The sequence below is a fragment of the Dryas octopetala genome, chromosome 1 (genome assembly GCF_963921425.1).
Source record: "Dryas octopetala chromosome 1, drDryOcto1.1, whole genome shotgun sequence".
Lineage (NCBI taxonomy): Eukaryota > Viridiplantae > Streptophyta > Magnoliopsida > Rosales > Rosaceae > Dryas > Dryas octopetala.
In genome coordinates this window covers 18133209-18159207 of record NC_141366.1, presented here as the reverse complement: position 1 = coordinate 18159207, position 25999 = coordinate 18133209, and the positions used below count along the sequence as shown (strand labels likewise).

The window sequence follows — 25999 nt, the reverse complement described above, 5'->3', positions numbered from 1 at the left end:
CAGTTTGTATTTGATTATTTCTACAAATTTTTTATATTTTTAGCATTATAACTCGAGTAATTTTTAAAAATTAATAGGTTTGATTTGGCCCAAAGTTGATTCTTTGAACTTAGGATGTATCCTATGTCTGTCATTGTAATAATACTATTTTAGTGAGTGACATACTTTTTATATCATTCATCAATTCGATAAAATTGTTGGGGTTGAGGATGTGATTACACCTCTTTAAGATGTAAAATATGTTAGTGTAAAATATATTAACCATCTGGCTCATTTGGCAACAAAGATCCTTTGATTTTGTTATTAAACTCTCTTAAGAAGATGACAATGTTCTCTTTGATTGAATTTTTCTTGAGCTGCACAATTGTATAAAGAAGAAAAAAAAAAAAAAAAGAAGAATGAAAACCCCATTTTGTCTTTTCATTTTTTTTTGTTGCTAAACCTTCCTTTTGTCTTGGTGGAGGGCCTCACCTACAGACTACAGTGAAAGAAATTAGTAATTAAAAGGAAAAAGTTTAAAAGATAAAGCCAAGGCAAAGCAAAGGAGAGAGAGGGTGGGGAGTGTGGGTAATGTACTGTCTTCTTAGCCTGTCCCCCCCACCCAACACAGTCTCTCTCTCTCTCTCTCTCTAACAGTAGGAGTCGAAAAGCCATCACCACATTGGCTTTTTTTGCCTTTTGTTTCTGTGTTCCTATGCAATTGTCTACGTCTGCTGCTTCTGCTCCCTCTTCTCAGTACCTGCAAATGGGGGAGGAATCATACTTTGAATTTCTTGTTATTATTTGATACCTCTCTCTCTCTCTCTCTCTCTCTCTCTTATGCTTCTCATCTTTCAGCCTTCTGGCTGAGTAGTGGGTATTCTTCCAACCATGACTTTCTTGTTGTTTTCTGTTCATCTGCTTGATACTCCTCTCCTGTTTTAGCTTTGTGGGTACCCCTCAAAATATGAATTCTTTCACATGATTTGACCCCATTTCCAATTTTCCATTTCTTACTTTTCCACTTGGTTGCTCGTTCACTCTCATTCCCATCATCTTTTATTGTTTTTAATTCTCGCTGCTTCTGTTGGTGGATTGTTTATTTGGCTCTACTTTCTGCTGAGCAACTCTGGAAACACTACTGGGTGTTCATGGAAATTGATCTGAACCATGCGGTGACTGAGGTGGAGAAGAATGCATATTGTAATGGGGATTGTGACAAGGGTGGTTGTGTTTATTGTTTGTCCTCTTCAACTTCTTCATGTTCTTCAAATTCATCTTCAGCTCCTGTGGCTTCTTCAATATATTTGGAGCTTTGGCATGCTTGTGCTGGTCCTCTCATCTCACTACCCAAGAAAGGGAATGTGGTTGTCTACTTCCCACAAGGTCACTTGGAGCAGGTTAGCTCATCCTCTCCTTTCTCACCCATTGAGATGCCCACCTTTGATCTCCAGCCACAGATCTTCTGCAAGGTTGTGAATGTCCAACTACTTGTAAGTACCAAGTGTCAGCCTTTTGAACCGAATTGTTTATGCATACTTCCATCTAAGTTTCCAACATGGTACCTCTTACAAATATGCTTTGTTTCTTTAGTTTGGTTATGAAATTTGTTGTCTCTTGAATTCTTGAGACAGGCTAACAAGGAGAATGATGAGGTCTACACACATGTTACTTTGCTTCCTCAGCCAGAGGTATGATTCTTGATTGACACTGAAGGTACTCGTCTTGGTTTTAAGCAACTAATAACTGATCATGTAATAAAAATTATACCTTTTTTGTTGGAGTGGCTATATTCTTTCTGGCTTCTTAAGTTTTTATTGCTGTAGTCTTAAAGTTTCTGTTAGAACACTATTTTTCTAAGAGGCTGCACAATTTTATCTTCTTATAATGGTTATGATGAGGATGTCAACTCTGGGTATTCTATAGTTGGCAGGAATAAATTTGGAAGGCAAAGAGCTTGAAGAGCAGGGAGTGGATGAGGGGGATGGAGGATCACCTACAAAATCAACCCCTCACATGTTCTGCAAAACACTTACAGCTTCCGATACCAGTACCCATGGAGGGTTCTCTGTTCCTCGCAGAGCTGCTGAGGACTGTTTTCCTCCTTTGGTGTGAATTAATGCATTAATTTTTCTCTGATTTCATATAAATTTATTCTTTCTTAATGTAATGAGTACTACATAATTTTTAATATAATTAATTTTTTCTTTTGTAGGATTATAAGCAGCAGAGGCCCTCTCAAGAGCTTGTGGCAAAGGACCTGCATGGGGTAGAGTGGAGGTTTCGACATATTTATAGAGGTAATTACTTAGAATTCCTCTGTGTAGCTTGATTGATGATTAAATTGAGACAATTAGTGTCTTATTCATCAGGTCAGCCAAGGAGACATCTTCTCACCACAGGATGGAGTATTTTTATAAGCCAAAAGAATCTTGTCTCGGGGGATGCTGTGCTCTTTCTGAGGTAACTAGGTTGAATTGAATATTTTAGTGGCAATTGATTACAACTTAGTAATCGTTCAAATTTGAAGGCAAATGGTGAGAAGTAGCCAAAGTATAAGTCATTTATACGCATGACGCTACTGTTTGATTGTTTTTAGAGATTTCCTTGTAAGGAGCTATTAATATTGCCAAGGATTGTAAGAGTATTGCTTTTCCTTTTAGTACTTGATAGTAGTTTTTCTTTTTTCCTAAGAAAAAGAATCTCTTTATGTTGGAATACAAGAATTTAATGTCCCAAAGGCCATAATAGGTTTTTACACATGATAGGATATAGAATTCTGTTGTGTACAAATTCTGAATAAGAATTAATTTGATCATGGAAATGAACAAAAAGAAAAGAATCCTATGCCCTAGGTACAAATTTTTTTATTTCTATTTGGTGTTGAAAATGGCCTTGACGTTCTTCATTGTCTGGTAATCTTGATATCTTGAATCATTTATAATGGCTTTTGTAGGGGTGAAAATGGAGAGCTAAGGTTGGGAATTAGAAGAGTTGTTCGACCTAGAAATGGTCTTCCTGATTCAATTGCTGGCAACCAGAATTCCTATCCTAGCGTTCTTTCTCTTGTGGCTAATGCAATATCCACCAAGAGCATGTTTCATGTATTCTACAGTCCTAGGTACTACTATGGCCATTTGGAAATATTATCATGCAATGCGTTTTTTCATTAATCATTATTCCACTTGACTTTTTGGTGATAATAGTATTGACCCTCTAGTCGTACTAGTTGATGAAATTAATAGAAATGTGATTCTATTAAGTAACTTCTTCTGTAGTCTTTTTCATTAGACCCCATAATATTATTGCATATGCCCTCTCATGTGGCTAAGAACCTAGTATTTAAACTCTGCAAATGCATATTTATCTTGTCCACTCCAAATATTTTTGGCCAAGTGTTGTGTATAAAAAAAACTTTATTTGATCTTAATATTCATGTATCAAATACTCAATTCATCTCATCTATATGTTGATTAGAGGTAATTGTAATACAGGCATATTTGTACGTGGATAGAGGTCCTATACCACTTTACCACCAGAAAGAAATAAAGAAATATACTGCAAGTACTCACACTGAAGTACTGCAACAGTACTAATCTATCAGGGTGAGGGCCCTCAAGGACCTCAAGGAAAGTCCAGTACAGAGTATAGAAAATGTCTACAACTCATAACCTTCACCTCAAAGAACATCATAGGGCATCCTATTATTGGTGGTTCACATATGAATTACAACGTTTCTGGTTATGGTATTTGACCAGACATATAGGTGTTCAGAAATGGGGAGACAAGAGCATCAATGAAATGGTTAACACTATTCTTTCAGTATGATTCCCATTGCCAAGTCCTGCAAGTGCCAGTGGGTTGGGCAACTTCCACTTTTGGATCTGATAACAGTTGGCATGAGTTGCATGGAAAGCTACCAATAAATCTAGTAATCTATTAACTTCAGATCGTACAAAGTTGTTCTTCATATGGTTACATACATTCTGCTCTTTTAAGGATGATTCTCTCTTTAGATGAGGCTTAACTATGCTTACTCTTTTAAGGATGTGTGAAAAGTAGAATGAAAGATGCAGTATGCGAGCAATATGAAAAGCAGTGGGACATGTCACATGTGCATGGGGAGCGCTCTAATGCAATGTGAAATGACCTTAGACTAGTGTTTTGAAAAATAAAAACAAAATTGTGACTGTTACAATCATCACATGATATCAAGCTTTTTCACTAAGCTGGGACTATTCATTTGTATAATAGCTGTTATGTGCATATGCATTAAGTAGCATCTTCTTAGTTGCTTGATTCCTTAAAGATATTTTAAACATGCTTGGTTAGGCATATGCGTTGAAGAGAACCTTTTTAACTTGTTAAAAATTACTGCAATGCAGGGCAAGCCATGCAGAGTTTGTCATTCCCTACCAAAAATATGCAAGAAGCATTGCTAATCCAGTGACCATTGGGACAAGATTCAAAATGAGAATTGATAGGGATGATTCACCGGAAAGAAGGTATTTTATAAGTTGATTAAAGGCATGACCAGTGTGTTTTTCCTCATTAGATTTTCTGTTGATACAATATGGATTCTGGTTTCTTGTAGGTGTAGTGGTCTAGTGACTGGCATCAGTGATTTGGATCCCTATGGATGGCCAAAGTCAAAATGGAGATGCTTGATGGTGTGCTTCGTATTTTATTTTACCTGCCACAATATTTTTAAATTGTGCTGTCACTGAATTTTTCTTGAATGATTTTCACTGTACCCCCCACTTCCCAGTTCCTTTATGCATGAAAGTAGATGCTTTTATTTGCATCTCTCGCTCTCTCTCTCTCTCTCTATATATATATATGTGTGTGTGTGTCTGTGAGAGAGAGAGAGAGAGAGAGACTTGTAGAAGAATTTGAAAACATACACAATTTGTGTGAAACCAACTGATTAATGAACTGGCTGAGAAAATACTTTTTTCCCTTGGTACTATTATTGGATTGATACTTACATACTATCTTTCTTTTGAAGAAGTACTTGTCCAAGGAAAAAATATTTGTCTTTAGAGTACAAATGGGAAGATTATAAATGCAGGACGCTTAGTTTTATCATTTCAAATGGATCCCATCAATGGACACTGCTGCTATATTATTAAAATGTAACTATGCATACACTAAATTATGCACTTTGTGTAAAGAAATGACAACTTCAGGAACTATAGTTCTATTATCATAGTTTTGCGTCAATTCTAATATTTACACCTTTTTTTTTTTTTTACATTTACCAGGTGAGATGGGATGAAGATATAGGAAATGATCATCAAGAACGAGTCTCCCCGTGGGAGATTGATCCTTCTGTTTCTCTCCCACCTTTGAGCATTCAGTCTTCTCCAAGAATGAAGAAACTGCGGACAAGTCTGCAGGCAACCCCACCCAACAACTCCATCACTGGTACAATACTTTCAAATGAGAAAGCAAAAGCATTTTTCATATTTTTTCTATTTGTGTTCTCAAAATCTGAATTTACTTGCAGCTGGAGGGGTTGGGTTTATGGACTTTGAGGAATCAGTTAAATCCTCTAAGGTCTTGCAAGGTCAAGAAAATATAGGTTTCATATCACCCATCTATGGAGGTGGTAATGTTAACCGCCTGCTAGATTTTGAGATGCAATCTTCAGCACATCTAAGTCTTGCATCAAATGAAACACAGAAGGCTACTATTGGGGAGTTCATGAGGGCTCACCGCACCACTTACACGGGATTTGCGGAATCTGAAAGATTTCCGAAAGTCTTGCAAGGTCAAGAAATATGCCCATTGAGATCTTTGACAGGAAAAGCAAATTTTAACCTAGGTGATTGGGAATCCAATCTTGGTTGCACATCTTTCAACATATATCAAGCTCCAAAACCAAATTTTTTCTCTCTAGCTTCTGAATCCCTTCCAAACTTGTATTTTCCTTATGGTGACATTCACAAGGCTGGCCAAGATCCCATCATGTGCTCTAATACTACCAACTTAGCCAGAGAAAATATCAAAACGAACCCATATTCTATTCAGATGGGAGTTACAAGAAATGAAGTTGGAAGGACAAATAAACCCAGTGAGCATAAACCACAAGAAAGTACTTCTGCTCTTCCCACTTTAGTGCCAAATCTAAGAAATCCAAAAGATGACAACTTTAATGGGACTGTTACCGGATGTAAACTTTTTGGTTTTTCCTTGACTGGGGAAAATCCCACTCCAACTCAGAGTTCCAGTAAGAGGAGTTGTACAAAGGTAAGCTATAATAGCCACCAAGTTGGATTTTTACTTGCCATGTCTTGGACATCTTTGCCAACTGATGTTACATATATTGAGTGAAGGTTCACAAGCAAGGCAGCTTAGTGGGAAGAGCCATTGATCTCTCAAAACTGAATAGCTATGGGGACCTGCTGAGTGAACTAGAGCGGCTATTTAGCATGGAAGGTCTTCTACGAGATCCTGATAAAGGATGGCGGATCTTGTACACTGACAGTGAGAATGATGTCATGGTTGTTGGGGATGACCCATGGCAGTAAGTCTCTCTCTCTCTCTCTCTCTCTCTGTGAATTACACTTTCATATTTGTCCAGTGTTGCACAATAAACTCATTCATATTATAAACTTTTCTATTTTGTTATTGGAAGAAATAGAATAAATGTAGCTCTAATTTTTGTTAAACTATGGTATTTCTAGGATAGCAAGCAGGGCAACTAGAATATGTGTGCTTAAGAATTGAGTAGTTCCTTTCTTTTTCCCCTTTCTGGGTAGCTGTGCATGTGCTGATACATCTTAACTTGCTAACGGCTGAAGAATATGTTGTGACCATCATGAAATTCTTACTGAATTATTCATATGAATATGACCTTTGAAAATGATGGGTTCTTAATGCAGTGAGTTTTGCAATGTGGTTTCCAAAATTCATATATATACCCAGGAAGAAGTTGAGAAGATGACCATTGGAATGATCAGTGATGATACTCAAAGTTGTTTGGAACAAGCTCCAGTCTTACTGGAAGTGTCTAAGTCCTCTTCAGTGGGCCAGCCAGATTCTTCCCCAACAGTAATCAGGGTCTAAAAATAATCCTGGGTTGTCATTATGTTGTGATGTTATTCTGCATATGAATTTAAATGCACAATAGAACCTAGTTATGTGTTTTCTGGATTTCAAGTCCTAAGTTATGTGGTTGCCAATTGCCATTATCATAAAGCTTTGAAAATTAGACCTGTTTGTCCTTTTAGAGATTGACCTTTTCCTCTTTGACATTAGTTATGTAGTATTGTTGACTTTTGCTGAGTATAAATTGTTGGATGTGCGGAATAATTTCTTAGGCTTCTAACATAGTGGAGAAAATGAAAGAGTTTGTAGTTGGTGTTCTTAGGATGCAGTCCACCACATCAATGAATGGGGCATTGACTTCAGATGAGATTTAGTTCAGAGCCTCATGAGGTAGTGATCTAATGGGATATCTTTTACATTCATTTCTGACTTGCTTCAGACTTCATTGGTCATACAGAAATACAGAAAAATACGGATTCAACCAAAACTCGATCATACCGTAGGATTTCAATGTTAGCTTGGAACACAGTATTAGCTCATTCTCTAATAGTTTCAGCCTTTCAGGTTTAGTAGTTTAACATGATATCAAGATTCTCGTCGTAAAAGGTTTGAAATTTGAAACCTCAAATCTCATTTCTCACTTCTTCCACCCATGTGTTTCCTTTTGTCTACTTCTCTCCATAACCTGAAGAACGAGCAATAAGATGAGGGGTATGGAGTGTGGAGTCGAGGCATTTGTAGAGGAGAAGGCCTTCTGATGTAAAATCAGTCTTGTTGCAAAGGGTAGTTTCTTTAAGAAGTTATACACGAGTTTATCATAATTTTTTTCGAACAAAAAAAAAATCAGGGGAAAAGGAGGATGGCAAAAGACAAACTCTTAACGTGGGCATGAAAGGATGAATGTTCTACTTCTACCTATGAAGCCTCACCTTTGTCAAAGAGGCTTAGAAGGGAAAAAAAAAAAAAAAAAGGAACTCCTTTATCAAACACGACACAACAATTTGGCAAGGCTTCTCTTTTATTTCTGATCATGGTAAAGAGTAAAGACAATGAGTATGATTTTCCCCTTGGGAGAAAAGTCAATTTCAGAGTATCAATAAATGCCAGTAAGGTTAATCTACTTAAAGATGATCCACCAAGAGTCGGCCATTTGTTTTCCTATCATGGATAAACAAGTTTACACATTGCTACCCGTATAACCCTTTCTTGATTTTGTATTCCAGAATATGTGAGTGAAGTAAACTCAAATGCCTGACTGCAACAGGAGTATCCTGGAAACAGTGCGCTGAGTGCAGCAGATATTTGAGTTAGCAAATGAAAATGTGCATCTCTCACTGCTCCTTAAATAGCGCACGACCAATTATTATCCTTCTGATCTCGGCACTCCCTGCTCCAATTTCATACAGTTTGGCATCTCGAAGGAGGCGGCCAGTTGGGTACTCGTTTACATAACCATTACCACCTAAGCACTGTATAGCCTGCAACACTCAAAACAAAAACTTGTTCAGGGCTCAATACAGGGATGTAAAGTTATCATGTACCTGTTCTGATCTGTTTGTTCCAAGCATATGGATACATGGAACCCAGCAATAATTATGACAAATCTCTCGGTAAAAATCATGTGAATGGAAATTATGAACTTTATTACGAACATTTGAGCAATGCGTAGAATATGATTTGTATAGCCAACTAAAACTAAGTTAATTGGCTTGAATGAGATTCATGTTTGAATAGACAAATTTCGAATGAAATTAGTGCAGAATCTTTACCTGCAAAGCTACCTGCGTGGCTCTTTCAGCTGCACATAGTATAACTCCAGCACAATCCTAAAGGTTTGAATCAACAAGAGTTATTGTTTGCCCAAGTTCAAGCATTTTGTTTTTTCCAAATGGTAAGATGAGATCATAAACTAAATTGAAGAAACAAAATTCAGAAACCCCAACAGCACCTTAGAGTCAACTTTTCCATTGTCACAATCCCTAGCAACAGAATACACATAGGACCTGAATATGAAGGGGAGAGAGAAACGGGTGGTTAACTCTGTTACCAAGTGAAAATTAAAGCAGTGCATAGAGGAATCAAATCCCTTTACCTTGAGGATTGTAAAGAAGTATACATGTCAGCAATTTTCCCCTGTAATTGCAAGTCCGCTAACAGCATAAGGGCTACAGTTGACATACAAAAAGGAGCTAGAAAACAGCAAGCCAACTTATGTAAAAACAATGAACCTGTATAAACTGAAATTCTCCAATTGGACGGCCAAACTGTTCTCGCTGTCGAACATAAGGAAGGACGACATCCATACATGCCTGCATAATACCCACAGGTGCAGCCGCTAAAACAAGCCTCTCCAGATCTAACCCTGACATCATGACATAGACTCCTGAAAGAAAGAGCAATAACAATGTTATGGTTAGGTGATGCCTGATGTCCGATGGAGGCATAATTTTTTTTTTTTGGTAAACAGTTGAACCAGAATCATGAAAACAGAAGACACACATGCTACCAGCACTAAGTGCATAGGATAAATGGTAAAAACCTCCCAAAGATGCCACTTATTATTCAAATGTCAATGGTATCTACATTCCCTCGACAAGCAGGAAGTCCTTCCAATAGCTTAAGATGACAATGTTGGAGGTCAGTGGTGTTAAAGAACTCTTAGCATAGTTAAACTCATCATACATTACCAACACGAGTCTGGTTGAGTAGTTACAGTGACACAAGAATAAGTCCCATGGAAACTTTGTCTGCTCGAAAGGTAAGTTCTGACAACCTTAATACTAAACAGAAACTCAGAAGGTTCAAAATTAAGCCATAAGATATATGATCAATCAGGTCCTAATCATGCAACATATCATTGCATACTGTAATATAACATGCAACATATCATTGCATGCTGTAATATAACATGCAACAGATCCAAATGATCTCCTTCCAATAATGGTAGTAAAATATAAGGATCACTGCACCTTTTCCTTCCTGCCCAAGAACATTTTCTTCTGGTACAAAGCAATTCTCAAAGACGAGCTCACATCTGCTCATAACATTGTCACTATTAGAACAAAAAAGAGAGAAAGCAGAGAGGATGGCCTCTGATATGCATAATTTCACTTAAAGCATTGCAGACATACGTACGTATCACTTCCTCGCATGCCGAGTTTGTCTAATTTCTGAGCAGTGCTGAATCTGCATGTAGGCATAAATAACTTCAGAAAAATGAGGGATTCCAAGAACTTCCTCTTGCATCTTGTTATTAATTTTGCTGTCTTGTCTTTGCAAGCAGACTTCATTTTATTCTCTTTTACCTAGATCTCTTGGGATAATTTAAGAATAGATGAAAAAAAAGCATTCCATTCTCTCTCTCTCTCTCACACACACACGCACACATGCACACACACTCATGCACACACACACAGTTCTGGGGGGAGGGGTTGTAAAGACTTGGTTGGAAATACTTTTTTATTTGAAAAAAAAAAAAATATATATATATATATATATATCTTACCACAATGGCTGCCCAGGGCATGGCGCAGCATCACCATGGCAGTAAGGCCATAGTGCTGCCATGGCAGCTTTGCTGCTATGGGCAACAGAAAAAGGTTAGTCTAGTATATAATTGGGAGAAAAATGTCTGGCTCCTTACATATTAGGAGCTATTCGTCCTCACCAGAAAATCATAAATGATTCATGTATAAGGACTTTTTTTCTTGTAATGAGTCATTCCTATACACACGTCAAACTGTGTTTTGCTGGAAAAGAGAAATGTCTCATTACATGTAAGAAGCCAGAAATTGTTCTTTTTGGAATATTGGGGAATGTTGTGAGTAATGTGGAATTTTTTCCTAAGGGTGGGTGGGACAAAAAAGTAGGTGGGTGGAATGAGCATAAAGGGGTTTGGAATAGAAGCACTTATTATCCAAATTAGCATGCAGTTGAACTGGACCCCTGGTACAGTTGCATGAGTCTTGGTAAGATAGCAATCATATCCAGGAAACGTTTTATAGAAATCTTTAATGATGCAAAAAGTTGAGCTTCACAAGCACTGCTTGCCTAACACATACTAATGCCAATCTATTTGGCCACATTTGGACTAGGGGAAGCCTAAATTGACATATTAGCCCCTGCACTGAACACGCATAAAGGGGTTCGGAATAGAAGCACTCTTATTTAAATTAATATGCACTGAACCCCTAGTACAGTTGCATGAGCCTTGGTAAGTAAACAATCATATCCAAGAAAAGTTTGGTAAAATTCTTTTAATGATTCAAAAGTTTGAGCTTCACAAGCACTCATTGTCTAGCTCATACTAATGCCCATCTATTTGGCCACATTTGGACTGGACAGAACCTAAATTGACATATCTGCTCATGCACATGTATGACCTGTTTTAAACAGAAAATAAATGTGTGATAAATGCAAGTACCCGGGCATTCCCTTCTCGATGATGAATGCTGTGATTCCTTTTGAGCCTGCCATTATGTCCGTTTTTGCATAAACAACCTGATCCAACTCTAAATATCAGTTAAATGATATGTCACATACATAAATACATATGAATTGTATGAATACACTCCAGATAAATATTAGACATGATATATGCATACAGATGCAGTGTTTTTAGTAACTTGTTAAATTGACAAAGAGCTTTGAAAATGCAGCACGGGTGCAAGCATTAAAACATAACCCTTAATGAATGTGGGTCTAACATAAATGTTAGTAATTATAGGGTGACATACTATAGCATGCATATCAAGGAGAGCTGTGTCTCATAGCAATCATTAGTAATAAAATTTAGTCCTTTACATGTATAACACACTGGCATCTTAACCAAAGCAGGTCCACATCTGCTGTAGCTACATTATGAGACCATCTTTGGGAGGATTCATGAATTAACTTAGACATATTCCACTCTTGCATATATGTATTAAACAGTTTTCTATGTCTACAAAGAGTTAATATCCAATTACTCAGGCCATACACTATAAACAACACATGTGCTTGCAACGCACACACCCACAGAGGGAGAGGGAGGGGGGAGGGGGGCGGGGGAAGGGAGAGAGAGGGAGGGAGGGAGGGAGAGAGAGAGAGAGAGAGAGAGAGAGAGAGAGAGAGAGAGAGAGAGGGAGAGAGAGAGAGATGTATTAAACAGTTTTCTATGTCTACAAAGAGTTAATATCCAATTACTCAGGCCATACACTATAAACAACACATGTGCTTGCAACGCACACACCCACAGAGGGAGAGGGAGGGGGCGGGGGAAGGGAGAGAGAGGGAGGGAGGGAGGGAGAGAGAGAGAGAGAGAGAGAGAGAGAGAGAGAGAGAGAGAGAGAGAGAGAGAGAGAGAGAGAATAGCATATGGGTAAAATATCCCAAATTTTTAGCGAAAAAAATAATTTCTACAGATTTGTGAAAGATGGAAAGACCCTTCATCCAAGTCATACCATTACATTATATTGACAATTAAAAAAAAAAACTATTTATACAATGAATATAGTATGATGAAATGCATAGCTAACGGAAATCAATTCTAACAAATATACCAATGTTTGAGCAGAAGGGCCATTGGTGCACCACATCTTGTTCCCATTTAAGATATAACCTCCATCTACTCGGTCAGCCTTGCACCTCATGCTAACAATGTCAGAACCAGCTAGAAGAGAGAGAGAGAGAGAGAGAGATCAGCCTAATTACCTTAGGGGGAAAATTAAAAAACTAAATAATACTCAGAATCTCTTTAAATTCAAGATGAAATAAGTGAAGAAGTACGCATAATTACCATTGGGTTCACTCATTGAAAGAGCCCCTACATGCTCCCCACTGATAAGCTTCACAACAAAAGAACAACAAAAATGAGTGGAATCATCCAGAACTTGTCATGTCTCATCTATAATTAATCATGTCAGTAAAATTGTAAGCACTACACTGGGTAAACATAATATTGAATGAAATGAAAGTAGAACCTTTGGCAAATACTTCTGTTTCTGAGAAGGATTTCCATGCCTCACCTACCATAAAAAAGAAAACAAGAGTTAAAACTTATCAGATGCCAACAATTATTGTCACAAATGAACTCATTCTTTTGTTTACCAATTGATTGATGCACAGGTTAGAATGGGCAGCATATGAGAGGCCAACAGATGCTGAAGCACGGCTTATTTCTTCCATAGCTATACAGTGATACAAGTAACCAAGGCCAAGCCCTCCATATTCCTCTACAAGACAGCCAATAGTCAAGTTTTAAAAGCATGAAAATGAAGTATAATATAAGTACCACTGTTTCCATTTTTTAGAAATTTCCTTCTACCAAAAAGATCAATAGAGCATTGATATCTTTTCCTTCCTCCCACTTCTTTTAGTCCCCTCATATCTTACTCATCCTACCAAACAAATCTAAATGACTTTCCCATAAGTTTACAACAGTTTTTGAATGAATATTAAGCCACTCAGCACCAACCGTTGAAAATGAAACTCTGTAAACTATAATAAGATGGCTGCATCCTGCATGAATTGCCAATAAAGTATATCATAGACTCGGAACAAAAGTTCCATGTCCCAATTCAAAATAGGCTGGACATTTCAGATGACAAACGGGATGAGGTAGCCTACACATGCTACATATTAACATTCTTTGGACGAGTTTATTCACCTATCTTACAGCATCCCATATTACATATATTTATATAACTAGAGAAGTATTATGCAACTAAAGACCGTAAAAGGCCAAAAAACTTGCGGGTAGAACCATAACTGCCATTTTTTTTTTTTCATCAACTAAAGGGCCAAATAAAGAAAAAGAGGCTTCATAAAATAAAGACCACAAGCATATAGCATCACATTCACACCCAGAATTGCCTCTCTACACAAACACGAATTAAAACAAACTAATCTCCAATAGAATTTAAACTGTACCTGGTGCAGTAATTCCATGAAGGTTAAAATCTCCCATGAGTTTCCATAAGTTCACCTCCTGAGGGAAACTATTTGTTCGGTCTATGTCTGCCGCACGAGGGGCAATGTTTTCTTGTGCAAATTGGCCAACACTTTCTTTAAACTGCATTTATTATGTTCAAAAAACAAAACACAGAAATTATAACAAAATTGTTATAGCGCTGGAAAACATTACTGACTACTTCAATTACCAGAAGGGGCTAATATTCTATCCGGGACCAATCTGATTTTTCTGCTCCTGCTGCCAACTTGATTACTTCAATTAAAAAGAAAATTACTACTATGACTGTAATTTACTTCAATCCTCTACTTGAACAATCACTTCAATCACTTCAATCCCTGAATGTAACTTTTATGATTTTTCTTCAAATTTCGCTAAAATTGCAAAATAACATTAACAGTCTAATGCTCTTTCTTACTTGTGAACTTGATTCACTTATACACACACTGACACACACACACACACACATATATATATATAGAGAGAGGGATGGAGAGACCTGAATCTGAGTATCATCGGAGAGTAAAGCGGTAGAAAAGGAAGCACGGTTTCTCTGATTTCTGAAAATCGCAGTACATGTAGACCTTGCAGAAAATAGCCTTTGCATATTCACTAACTTTTTCGTTAGAGAGAGAGAGAGAGAGAGAGAGAGAGAGAGAGAGAGAGAGCGAGAGAGAGAGAGCGCGAGCGAGAGAGTTTTTCAGAGTGAAGAAAAAGAAGAAGATGTCTGGCACTGGCACTGTGTCTACAACATTAGCTGCTGCTAATACTAATAAGAAGGGACTAATTAATTAATCAAATTCGCAATTACATGGGGAGTGGAGCATGATTGCATGAGCTCCACCTGGTGAGAGCTTGATGCCGTGGTCGCATGCGATTTGCTAAGTAACAGCATCTTAGCCAGTAGCCAATCAAGTCCTGAGACACGTAACCGATCTCTTCTCCACTACAATTGGGCACAGCACAGTTTTTTAGGAGGGACCTGGATCCTCTGCCTTGCTTCCCTGCAATGCTGGTACCAGGTTCAATCTGAGCCTTTGAAAGACATAGTGTCAAGGGCTCATATTTGAGCATGGTACCTGCCTTGCAGGGAAGCAAGGCAGGGGATCCAGTTCCTTTTAGGGGATGAGAACTTCTTCTACTTAATCGGATCCCGCCATGCCACGTCCCGGAAAGGTCACATGTACAATGTGGTATCTCATCTGTTCCATGCTGGCTTCCCTTATCCTGTTTACTTTTTAAAATTTTGGTTTTGACTTCTAAATTTTATAGCATTATTTTATTGCAATTTTTTTAAACCTTTAACATTATTTTATATATGTTGTATGTTAATATAACATACTCAAAGACTAAAATTTCGGTTTCAATGAAAATTTTAATTAAAATTTCAATTTTAATAAACGGTCAAATGAAACTTCAAACCTTTTATTTTTTCTTTCCAGTTACCCAAAGACCCCAAATCTCAATCACTCCTAAACTTTTTTTTTTCTTTTTTTTTTCTTTCCTTTCTATTTTCCTGTGACCGACCCTCTCCAAGTCTCCAGTAGTCCAGTACGGTAGTACCCCAGTCTCCCCTCTCACCTTCTCTTTCTCTCTCCGACTCTCCCAATCCCTCACTCATCCTCCCTCCTTGATCTCTTCTCTCCCCTCCATCTCCCTCCCTGATCTCTTCTCTCCCTCCGGCGACGGGCGGCTTTGCCTCTTCCTCCCCTCTCTGCCTCCAATCTCTCTCCCTCCGGTCTTTGCCTCTCATCTTTCCCTTTGGTCTCTGCTTCTCTGCCTCCGATATTTTCGCCAAAATTTCTGAAATCTTGATGAAACTATCTTGGTATTGTGATAAAATCTCTCCCTCCCCAAAAAACGAAATTTTCCTCCTTGAACATACTCTATTATGAGTCCGGTTGGCTAATATGAAGAACTAATTATGAAGAATTGTGATAGACTATTTTATATGAGTTCTTAAATTAATCCAATGACACTTAGTCAAGGAGGAAAATTTTGTTTTCTGGGGAGGGGGAGATTTGATCACCATACTAAAATATTTTAGTCAATATTTAGAATATTTTGGCGAAATCTCCATAATTTTGTTGAAATTCTCAAAATTTTGGCGAAAATATCGGAGGCAGAGACTGGAGAGAAATATGGGAGGAAGAGATAGATTGAGCCACCCATCGTCGGAGGGAGAGAAGAGATCGGGGACGGAGAAGAGGAAGAAAGGGAGATCGGGGGAGGAAGAGATCAAGGAGGAGAGAGAAGAGATCTTGGAGGGAGGAGGGAGTAGAGGGAGTAAGGGACTGGGAGAGTCGGAGAGAGAAAGAGAAGGTGATAGGGAAGACTGGATCACTGGAAGTTTGGACTACTGGAGAAGTGGAGAGGTCACAGGGGAAAAGCAAGGAAGGAAAGAAAGAAAAAAATGAAAAGAAAAGAAAAGAAAAGGAAAGAAAAAACAAATTTAGGGTTGATAGATATTTGAGACCTTTGGGCAATTTGAAAGAAAAAAAAAAGTTTGAGGTTTCGTTTGGCTGTTTTGGTGTTTCGTTTGGCTGTTTTGGTGTTTCGTTTAGTTGTTTTTAAACCCTAATACATTTCTATATAAGAAATAATTAAAAATACTTAAAGGGCCTAAACAATAATATCCTATACCATATCTTAAACAAAATAGAATATATAAGGTTTAGTGTATAGATTATAGAGTATAAAGAGTATTAAGGTATATAGAATTATAGAGTATATAGGATTTAGTATTAAGATTTAGTCTAAAAATTATAAAGCATAAAAAATATACTAATTTCATTTATTCTTTATACTCATTTTATTTAACAGTATTTACCTCCAGCGCGCATTATATTCACCTTATATTACATGAAACCTAATATATAATTTGGTTTCTTCAATATTTTTTTATCGATGTAGTAGATAATATGTTAAATAAACATATGGTCAAGTTTTATTCAAAATTTCTATATTTGAATAACAATTTTAGTCGTTTCTGTCTAATTTTGTCGAAATCGAAATTTCAGCAGAAATTTCCTTAAAACTGAAATTTTACTCCTTCCACTTAGTTTGTCGAGTTTATGTTAGGATTTAATTATGAGATTTTGGATTCATAGTTAAAACCTAACATGTAGTCTCCACAAGCCTTATTTGATACCCTAGGAGGATATGTGGCGAACTCGTCAGAGGATATGTTAAAAAAAGAACGAGGAATAAAATGGGTTTGGGTGAAGCTTTTTTTTATTAGTTAGTAATTTAAAATGAGTTTTTGGTTAATAAAATGAGTCCATTAATTATAAGGTACTAACAACCTTTTAAATTAACCAAAAGCATCCAAACAAAAATAATTACTCAAAACCCACCTTCTACTTACTTGCAGCCCACCCCCCCAGAAACCCAAATAGAAAACACGCGACACAAAGACAAAAAAGGACACAAAAAAGCGGAAAATACCAATTGATTAGCATGGTATGTCCAAAACAAAATTTAAAACCATTTATATTTGTCATGCAACAAAACACAAGGGTAAACTTGAAAAATATTGAAATTGAACTGATCAGAAAATTGAAATTGCAAACTGAAAGTACATCGAAAAACTGAAACTGCATAAGAAAACTGAAACTTTGAACTGAAACTGCATCAAAATAATAACCAAATCTCAATCAATTCAAAATCAAAATAACCCAAAACTATTTTGGCGAATGAACCTCCATCTGCTGGATCTGCTTGGAGCTAGACATCAGCGTTGTTCATTTTCGCTGATTTAGGAATCGAATCGGAGAAGATCGAATGAACCTCACCATCTGTTAGATCTACTTGATGCTAGACATCGGAGGTTGGGGAAAGGAGAAGGAAGAGAGAGGAAGGGGATGAGACCCACACTGCCGGCTACTCTCGCCGGACGGCGAGAGTCCGATCTTCAAAGACATTTCGGGGAGAAAGAGAGAGACTCGAGGAGGAAAAGAGAAGAAAGAGAAAGACCAAAAATAAGAAATAAATGGCAATTACAGCCCACTCAGTTAGAGTCAACGGAATGACATGCAGTTAAACTAACCTGATTGTTATATATTAATAATTATTGTATTAGAAGTTAAAAACCATTGTAAAGATGTAGTATAGAGTAATTATTTCTAATAAAATTGGTATTGGTGAATAAAAATAGTTTATTGGTATTGATATCTGGATATGTGTCATTGGATTAATTTAAGGGTTCTTATAAAACAGTTTCACATAATTAGTCTCTTATATTAGTCCTTTTGACTTTATACAAATCCACAAAATGAAGGAAGTGGGCGAAAAAGAAAATATACATAGAATGAAACATAAGATTAACCTAAATATAGACAAGTATTAACACGACTGGATTAAAAAAAAAAAAAAACAAGCATTAACACAACGGCATTGTTACACTAAGTCCTTTGAAACCATTTACAACTTTCTTTTTTTACTACTTCAATTGAAAATTTAAAACGTTGTGCGAGGTCACCACGGATTAGAAAGGACACGTGTCCTCTTAGCTTTAAGTTGATAAGAATTAACTTGTGACTCGTGTCCTCCTAAGCTTAAGTTGATAAGGATTAATGGGTCAAAATATAAGAGTTTATCCATCTCATCTTTAAGTTTATGAATAATCATCTAGGATTTGTGGTCCATGAGTTTTGAACTCAAGGCTTTCTCCCACAAAGAGAAGATTACCCATTAGACTAAATGATTATTGGCTCATCATTGCCTTTTAAGAATCATTTATGCGAAATATGGTCACATCGGTTTAACCATTTAATTATCATTCTGATTTCATTGTTCTTATCTATTTAATTAATCACAATAAGATCTTTTTATAAAGATAATCTTTTAATGAGAACTACAAAATAAATTAGCACGAATTGTAAATATGTGGACTGTGTTGTCTCACGTTAGAAATTACAGCATTGTATAAGTGTGTTGGGTCTTTTCTCCTATTTCCAATTGGTTTTGAGTTTGTTGTTTCAATTTCCTTCATGGTATCACAGCAAGTTCACTCACGTGTTAAACCAAGTAGTCATACGTACTTCATACCATCCAATATGAGTACATATGAAATTAGTTTAGAGCAATCAACATTGATTGACTTTTTTTTGTCAAGATTCAAAGAGTCAACCTAAAAGGGCAATAGCACATAATTTTGATGCCACTTCAATGTTGACTATCTTTTGTATGATCATGGAACATACTGTTGAGAGTAATGTAGAGCAATGTCCCACATCGGAAAACTAAAGCTTTGCATATGTGCTTATAAGTGTTGGGCCTCTTCACCCATTGCCAATTGGTTTTGGGTTAGATGCTCTAATTCTATCACATACAAAAAGTAGCAGAAGAAAACTATGCCAAAATACTATTAGCCTCTTCCAGCTTGTTCATCGCCGAATGTGCCAAAATGTTGTTAACCTTCTCCAAAAGGTGTCCAACCACCACCAAATCCTCCACCGCACTTTTGAGACCTTATTGCAAGAGCTTACCCGTCTGTGTCAAGATGAAAAGAATCAAACCTCGTAACATGAACAAATTGAAGTCTGCGAGAGATAGCCATAACCTCAGCACGTTGAGGTGAGGAAAGACCATTAAGGGAAAGGCTATAGCCTCCACATTTGATCGGATTATTGTCTAACAGTTTTAGTGACCTAAATTTGTGGCAGTTAGTTTTCCTGTTTGCTTAAACAAAAGGCCAAATGATACTTTAATGAAATTTTCATTTTGGTCATATTTTGTTAATTTTGATAATTTTAGTTCTGTACTTTCAATACGATAGTAATTAAGTACGTCCAAATTATTAATCTCGTTTAAATTAGGATGGAAAATCCACGTACTTTGCATGTGAGTGACATTTTGGATATCTTACTCCACATGGATACCTTTGTAAGTCCATACCCGCTATTGAACGCAATCAGTTTAGTAAATCAAGAATTTTTAATGTTATACATAATATGTTAAATGGGGCGAGTAAATGCTTAGATAGGCATCTAGGTGGATTAAAATGTTCGAAATGTCACTCATGCGCTAAGCACGTGCTTCCACATTAGATTTTTCATCAACAATTTAAATAATATTAACTATTTTTAGTCAGTTGCTATAATCAAGGTGTTAAATTTCAAAATTTTCGGCGAAATTTCTCCGAAAATTTCGATTTTCTGGGGTGTCGAAATCGAAACCCATATTTGTTAACTTTTCGGAATAATTTCATTATCGAAATTATTGGCAAAATTTCTTTCGACCGGTAACTGGGTGAGATCGAGGGAGCAAGAGAGGCTGGTTTTGGGTTTTGGAAGGCTTGGTTTTTGGAGAAGAGGCTGGATTTTGGGAGAAAAAGATGGTTCTGGCAGTAAGCTAAGAGATCGAGAAGGCGGCAGCAGGGGGCAGCAGGGGGGCGACATGGGGGGAGATGGGGGAGAAAGAGAGGAGGGAGAAAGAGGTGAGGCTGGGTTAGTGATGAAGATGCAGACAGAGAGAGAGAGGGATAGATGAATGAGAGAGAGAGAGAGGATGAAGAGGAAGAGGAAGAGAATAAAAAAGAACTGGAGATTGCTGTGGAGTGCTGTGGAGACTAACAGGGGAAAAGAAAGGAAAGCAAAGGAAAAAGCCAAAAAGGAAGGAAAGAAAAGGAAGAAAAGAAAGGAAGAAAAGAAAAAAAGAAAAGAAAAAAAAAGAAAAGAAAAAAGGAAAAAAAAAATTAAAAGGAAGGAAAAAAAAAATTAAAAGGTTTAGAGTTGATTGGGATTTGGGGCCTTTGGGCAATTGTAAAAAAAAAAAATGGTTTGGGGTTTCATTTGGCCGTTTTTGAATTTCGTTTAATTGTTTTTAAACCCTAAACCAATAAACTATAATATATTTATATATAAAAAATAATTAAAAATACCCTAAAGGGCCTAAACCCTAATATCATATATCATATCCTAAATAATATAGAGTATCGATTATAAAATATATATGGTTTAGTATATAGATTATAGAGTATAAATAATATACTAATTTCATTTATTTATTATACTAATTTTATTTAAAAGTATTTATTTTCAGTGTGCATTATATTCATCTTATATTACATGAAACCTACTATATAATTTGGTTTATTCAATGTTTTTTATTAATTTAGTAGATAATATGTTAAATAAACATATGGTAAAGTTTCATTCAAAATTTTCGTATTTTGATAGCAATTTCTGTCATTTCCGTCTAATTTTTATCAAAATTTAAAAATCTTTGAAATTTCAATAAAAATTTCCTCGAAACCCGAAATTTTATTCTTTGGCTATAATATTAAAAATATATAACTAAATTCACAAAAAATAAAAATATAAGACAAAGGGAAAATTTCGTAAAAGTAAAGACAAAAAATATCATTTGACCTAAAAAAAATATAAAGAAAAGCGTTATTGTTTTTTAGTTTTTTTATAGTTTTTCTTTTTCAAACCCCCAGCAAACCGAGAAAGAAGGTGCTTATGCCGCCCAAAACCCGCGAAGCTCAAGCTGCTCAACGATGTCATGAGAAACTCATAATAGAGACTTATTAAGCTCTCTCAGTCTCAGCAGCTGGACCCAACTAAGCAGAAGCAAAGCACCACTGCACCACCACCACCACCATGGATGCAAGAGACAAGGACTCGCCTCCACCGAAGCCCTCCAAGTTCTCGGTGTACCAGAACCCATCCTTGTCAGCTGCCCTCACCGCCAACAGCCTCCGACCTTCCAAGCATGCTCTCCTCTCCATCTTCTTCCTCTCCTCCGCCTCCGCCGTCGCCTTCCTTTACCTTTTCTCCAGGTACCCATTGGCTCAATTTGAAAAACTAGGGTTTTACGAGGGTTTAAGCAAAGTTTTCCTCTTTTTGTCACTTTGGCATGTAGCTCTGTTTGCATTTTTAAAAAGGAAGGAAAATAAGAATTGGGTTTCGAAGCTTAATCATTGTTTGGTTTGTGGGAAACAAAAATCGTCTATTACTTTGCTAAGAAAATGTATAAAAGGAAAAGGAAAAAGAAACTTCAATTTTGTAATTTTGAGGTTTTTTTTTTGGGCTTCTTAAGACCTAAATGAACAAACTAATTGTGCATGGCTTGTTAGAGATTATTTATATTACCAACAAGAAATTGAAGACTTTAATTATTTATATTATATTTTGTTATCTACCAAACGAAGAATTTGAATAAGAATTATGTTTCTAAATCTTGCTCATGGAAATTGGTTTTGGCTCTATGTTCTATGTGGCTCACACAATACACTGACTTGAATTGTTGAAGGGAAAACGAGCTTATTGACAATTTGAAGCTCAAAAATCTTTCCCAAGAGGCTGCCTGTAAGTTGTTAAATTCAATCTACATAACTTTGATTGGTTTCAACTAGATGCTTTGATTGATCTAGCTTGTTTTAAACGTCTTGCTTTGTGCTGCAGATTTATTTGTCAAAGTGATACATACCGTGGTGAGCGTAGTATTTTTGGGAACTCTATTTGCACTCTTCAGAGCCATCTCACTGAGAAATGCTGCTGTTGTGCCACCCTCCAAGGGAACGAATGATAAAACAAGCCTTACAAATCGTCAACTAGGACTTTTGGGAATTAAGCCAAAGGTTGAACAAGTTGTATCTGAGTCTTCAAAAAAACCTCCCAAGTCTAAACCCCACATGTCTTCCCCTTCAGATGTCCTAGTTCCACTTCATCAGCCAATCATCAGTTCAAATCGTTTGTCTCGAATTGGCACAGATAAGTTAAACAGTAGTGGAGGAAATAAGATGGGGTCTATCGGCAGCCCTTCTAAATCACCCGGTTCTTCATCTTCTTTGTATCTTGTCCCAGGAGCTGTTTCACCACTGTCTTCTGTTCAGAATTCACCTGGAGTAGATTCAGTGGTCTCCTCTCCTTGGTCAAGTAAGCGAGCCTCTGCAAGAGAGATAATGTCTGAAGAAAAGTTTGAACAGTTCTTGGCAGAAGTAGGTGAGAAAATCACAGAATCGGCAGGAAAACTGGCAACTCCACCACCCACCATTAGAGGCTTTGGTGTAGCCAGTCCCAGTTCAGCTAATACATCTGGAACTACTAGGAGTACACCATTGAGGCCTGTGAGGATGTCCCCAGGTTCCCAGAAGTTCACCACTCCTCCAAAGAAAGGAGAGGGTGAGCTTCCTCCACCAATGTCCATGGAAGAATCTATTAATGCCTTTGAGCATTTGGGCATCTATCCTCAAATTGAGCAGTGGCGTGACGGCCTCAGGCAATGGTTTTCTTTGGTTGTGCTTAATCCCCTACTCAATAAGATCGAAACCAGTCATACTCAGGTTTGTACTCATCAGTGTCACCTTCTCCTCTGTCGCCTTCTTCGTCTTTTTATATTTACCATGAGCTATGGCTGCTTTTTCATTGGTAAAAAAGTGTTATGTTTTGTCTGTAGAAGATGAAATCTGATGACATGATTAATAATGGTACCTGTTTCTGTATAAAGTGCATCCTATTAATACTTAATTATTATAGAATTATTAAATTTACAGGTAATCCAATCAGCTGCCAAACTTGGGATATCAATCACAATTAGTCAAGTTGGAAGTGATTTACCAACTACTAGAACTGCTACTGTGTCTTCAATTGATAGGACTAAGGAATGGCAGCCGACATTAACTCTTGATGAAGATGGACTTATGCATCAATTACGAGCTACTCTGGTCCAGGCTATTGATGCTTCCGCCCGTAAGTTGCTCTTCAATTATAATCACATTTCATTTAAATTTTTCTTGACTAGTTTCATTATGTGGTTTGCTTTTTAATGTGATTCTTTCCATCATATGCAGCCAAGCCGCCCCAAGCCAATCTGCAACAAACCCCACAGCAGAATCCATTGGTCCCTATTATGCAGGAGTGTGTGGATGCCATCACTGAACACCAGAGGCTTCATGCATTGATGAAGGGAGAGTTGCTTAAAGGTTTGCTACCACAAAGCAGCATTCGAGCAGAATATACAGTACAAAGGATTCGAGGTACTTAAAATCTTAATTTTTCACTGTGTATCACCTTCTGTGGGTACCTGGTGTAGGATGGCTAGGAGAAAAGTTCTCAGATTGGGGATTTTTAGTCTAAGGGTTATGAAAACTGGGAAAATATCTTTTCAAACAAAAGGGGAAATTCAGAAAACAGTGACCAAATTTAATTAACTACAAGCCTCACGCCAGTAGGTTTCTTGGTACACTCCTACAGATAGAAAGCATCGCACTTTCTTGAAGCCTTTGTTTCGCGGATTTGACACTTGGGAATGGGTATGAGAGGAATATGTTGGTTTTGCATTGATAAAGAAGGTGGGTTTGAACCCACGAAATGGCGGTTTTGCATTTCCTAAGGAGGAGGTGGGTTTCCCATTCCCATCAGTCATCTTTTAGTTTTAACTTTATAATAAATGATATTAGCAACTATTTATGCTTCCAATTATAAGATCCCATTGGTGTCTTGATAACATCGTTTTCATTCCCAATGTTTCCAAACACTGAAATGGGGATGCTACAGTCTATGGGTTTGTAAAATTCCATTCCAAGAAATGGGTATGAAATTCCTAGAATCCCATTGCGCAAAGCAAATATTACCTCTAGAGTTTGAGAAAGCTCAAGTACTCGTACTACAGTACTGTGAAAGTAGCTTGCAGTAATAAATATTAATTTAATTCCCATGTTCTATATCAGAACTATCCCACCAAATCAAAGCTTGAGGCTGATAAACCTGCCTCTTTTTTACGTCTACAGTAATTGTAAATAGATATTATGGACATCATTTGCCTGTGTAATCTAAACTTGGTTTCCTTCCTGGGGAGTTTCACAGAGCTTGCTGAAGGAACCTGCTTGAAGAATTATGAATATCTTGGAAGTGGAGAGGTATATGATAAAAAGAACAAGAAGTGGACTCTTGAGCTGCCAACTGATTCTCACTTACTCTTGTATTTGTTCTGTGCTTTCCTGGAGCACCCAAAGTGGATGCTGCATGTAGATCCTACATCTTATGCTGGATCTCGTTCTAGCAAAAATCCCCTATTTTTGGGGGTCCTACCTCCAAAAGAAAGGTTTCCTGAGAAGTACATAGCTGTTGTATCTGGTGTCCCTTCTGCTCTTCACCCTGGAGCTTGTGTACTTGTTGTTGGAAGGCAAAGCCCCCCAGTTTTCGCCTTGTATTGGGATAAGAAATTGCAATTTTCTCTTCAGGTGGGTGGGTACTTTTAGTATATGCTGGCTTATCATCAGTTGAGAGAAGGCCAAAATATCCATAATGATTAATGCCACATTTATGCTAAATTGATTTCTTCTACATTGCTGCTTTCTTATTAGTCATCTGATCTGTTTATTATGCCAACAAAATTTTACTCATACCTGCACATGTGAGAATATTTATTGTGCCATCAATATACAAAATCCCTGTATTTGGTATATGTTGTTGTATTGATTGAATTGACAAAGCGGTATGATCTTCATTTCAGGGAATGACAGCACTTTGGGATTCCATATTGCTTCTGTGCCACAGGATTAAGGTTGGATATGGAGGGATTGTTCGGGGTTTGCATCTTAGTTCTTCAGCCTTGAGCATCCTCCCTGTTCTGGATTCAGAAACTGGAGACTGTTGAACCAAATATTTCCTTGCAATTGCCTTCTTATTGCATACATCACCAACAATACACATGATGACATGAACCAGCATATCAACAGCTCATCAAGGCTTTTGTTTCAATGCTGATAGGACAGACATAAGCCTTTGGGGTTAGCCCAAGTGGTGAGGGATAAGTTCAAGATTCAATTTCCTCCAATATAACAAAACAAAAGTGATTATGACTCCAAAAAGTAAAATTACTGTGGTATTCTTCGTCAATTTCAGTTAGAAGATTAAGGAGAAGAGACAGTCATCAGCCATTTTCATGGTCCTTTTTTCTCCGAACTTTACAATTATGAACCTCAAAATTTTCATCCTGTTTTCCTCTTTGTCATTGATACATAGGCATATCTACATGGGGTACATCCGTACATATATTGGTCTTCAT

The 25999-nt window shown here is 37.1% G+C and overlaps 3 protein-coding genes across 5 annotated transcripts; 2 read left to right on the top strand and 1 right to left on the bottom strand.

Annotated features, from left to right (window-relative positions):
* The first annotated feature begins 919 nt into the window (after window positions 1–919).
* On the top strand, window positions 920–7137 carry ARF4 (auxin response factor 4). 3 transcript variants are annotated; one of them, XM_086246011.1, is made up of 12 exons: window positions 920–1472; window positions 1614–1670; window positions 1906–2088; window positions 2195–2279; window positions 2352–2442; window positions 2936–3100; window positions 4365–4484; window positions 4574–4649; window positions 5244–5406; window positions 5489–6231; window positions 6318–6508; window positions 6910–7137. In XM_086246011.1, exons 1-12 carry the CDS (start codon window positions 1131–1133, stop codon window positions 6926–6928), a joined length of 2235 nt encoding a protein of 744 aa, XP_086102137.1. In that variant the 5' UTR covers window positions 920–1130; the 3' UTR covers window positions 6929–7137. The 3 variants fall into 3 exon arrangements, with proteins under 3 accessions (XP_086102137.1, XP_086102129.1, XP_086102146.1); XM_086246003.1 differs by having other exon boundaries at window positions 6867–7137; XM_086246020.1 differs by lacking the exon at window positions 2936–3100 and having other exon boundaries at window positions 6867–7137.
* Window positions 7138–8085: 948 nt separating this feature from the next.
* Window positions 8086–14713, bottom strand: IVD (isovaleryl-CoA-dehydrogenase). The gene is made up of 14 exons (XM_086240981.1): window positions 14481–14713; window positions 13942–14083; window positions 13120–13244; window positions 12993–13037; window positions 12809–12857; window positions 12573–12682; window positions 11456–11532; window positions 10168–10218; window positions 10002–10066; window positions 9261–9415; window positions 9125–9165; window positions 8981–9035; window positions 8802–8858; window positions 8086–8510 (listed from the first exon to the last, which is right to left on the bottom strand). The coding sequence occupies exons 1-14, from the start codon at window positions 14586–14588 to the stop codon at window positions 8364–8366; spliced, it is 1227 nt and encodes a 408-aa protein (XP_086097107.1). The 5' UTR covers window positions 14589–14713; the 3' UTR covers window positions 8086–8363.
* A 6746-nt stretch (window positions 14714–21459) lies between these two features.
* LOC147298775 (cytochrome B561, amino-terminal protein) lies at window positions 21460–25840 on the top strand. The gene is made up of 7 exons (XM_086256381.1): window positions 21460–21767; window positions 22241–22296; window positions 22393–23273; window positions 23484–23679; window positions 23781–23966; window positions 24796–25172; window positions 25445–25840. The coding sequence occupies exons 1-7, from the start codon at window positions 21589–21591 to the stop codon at window positions 25586–25588; spliced, it is 2019 nt and encodes a 672-aa protein (XP_086112507.1). The 5' UTR covers window positions 21460–21588; the 3' UTR covers window positions 25589–25840.
* Window positions 25841–25999: the final 159 nt, after the last annotated feature.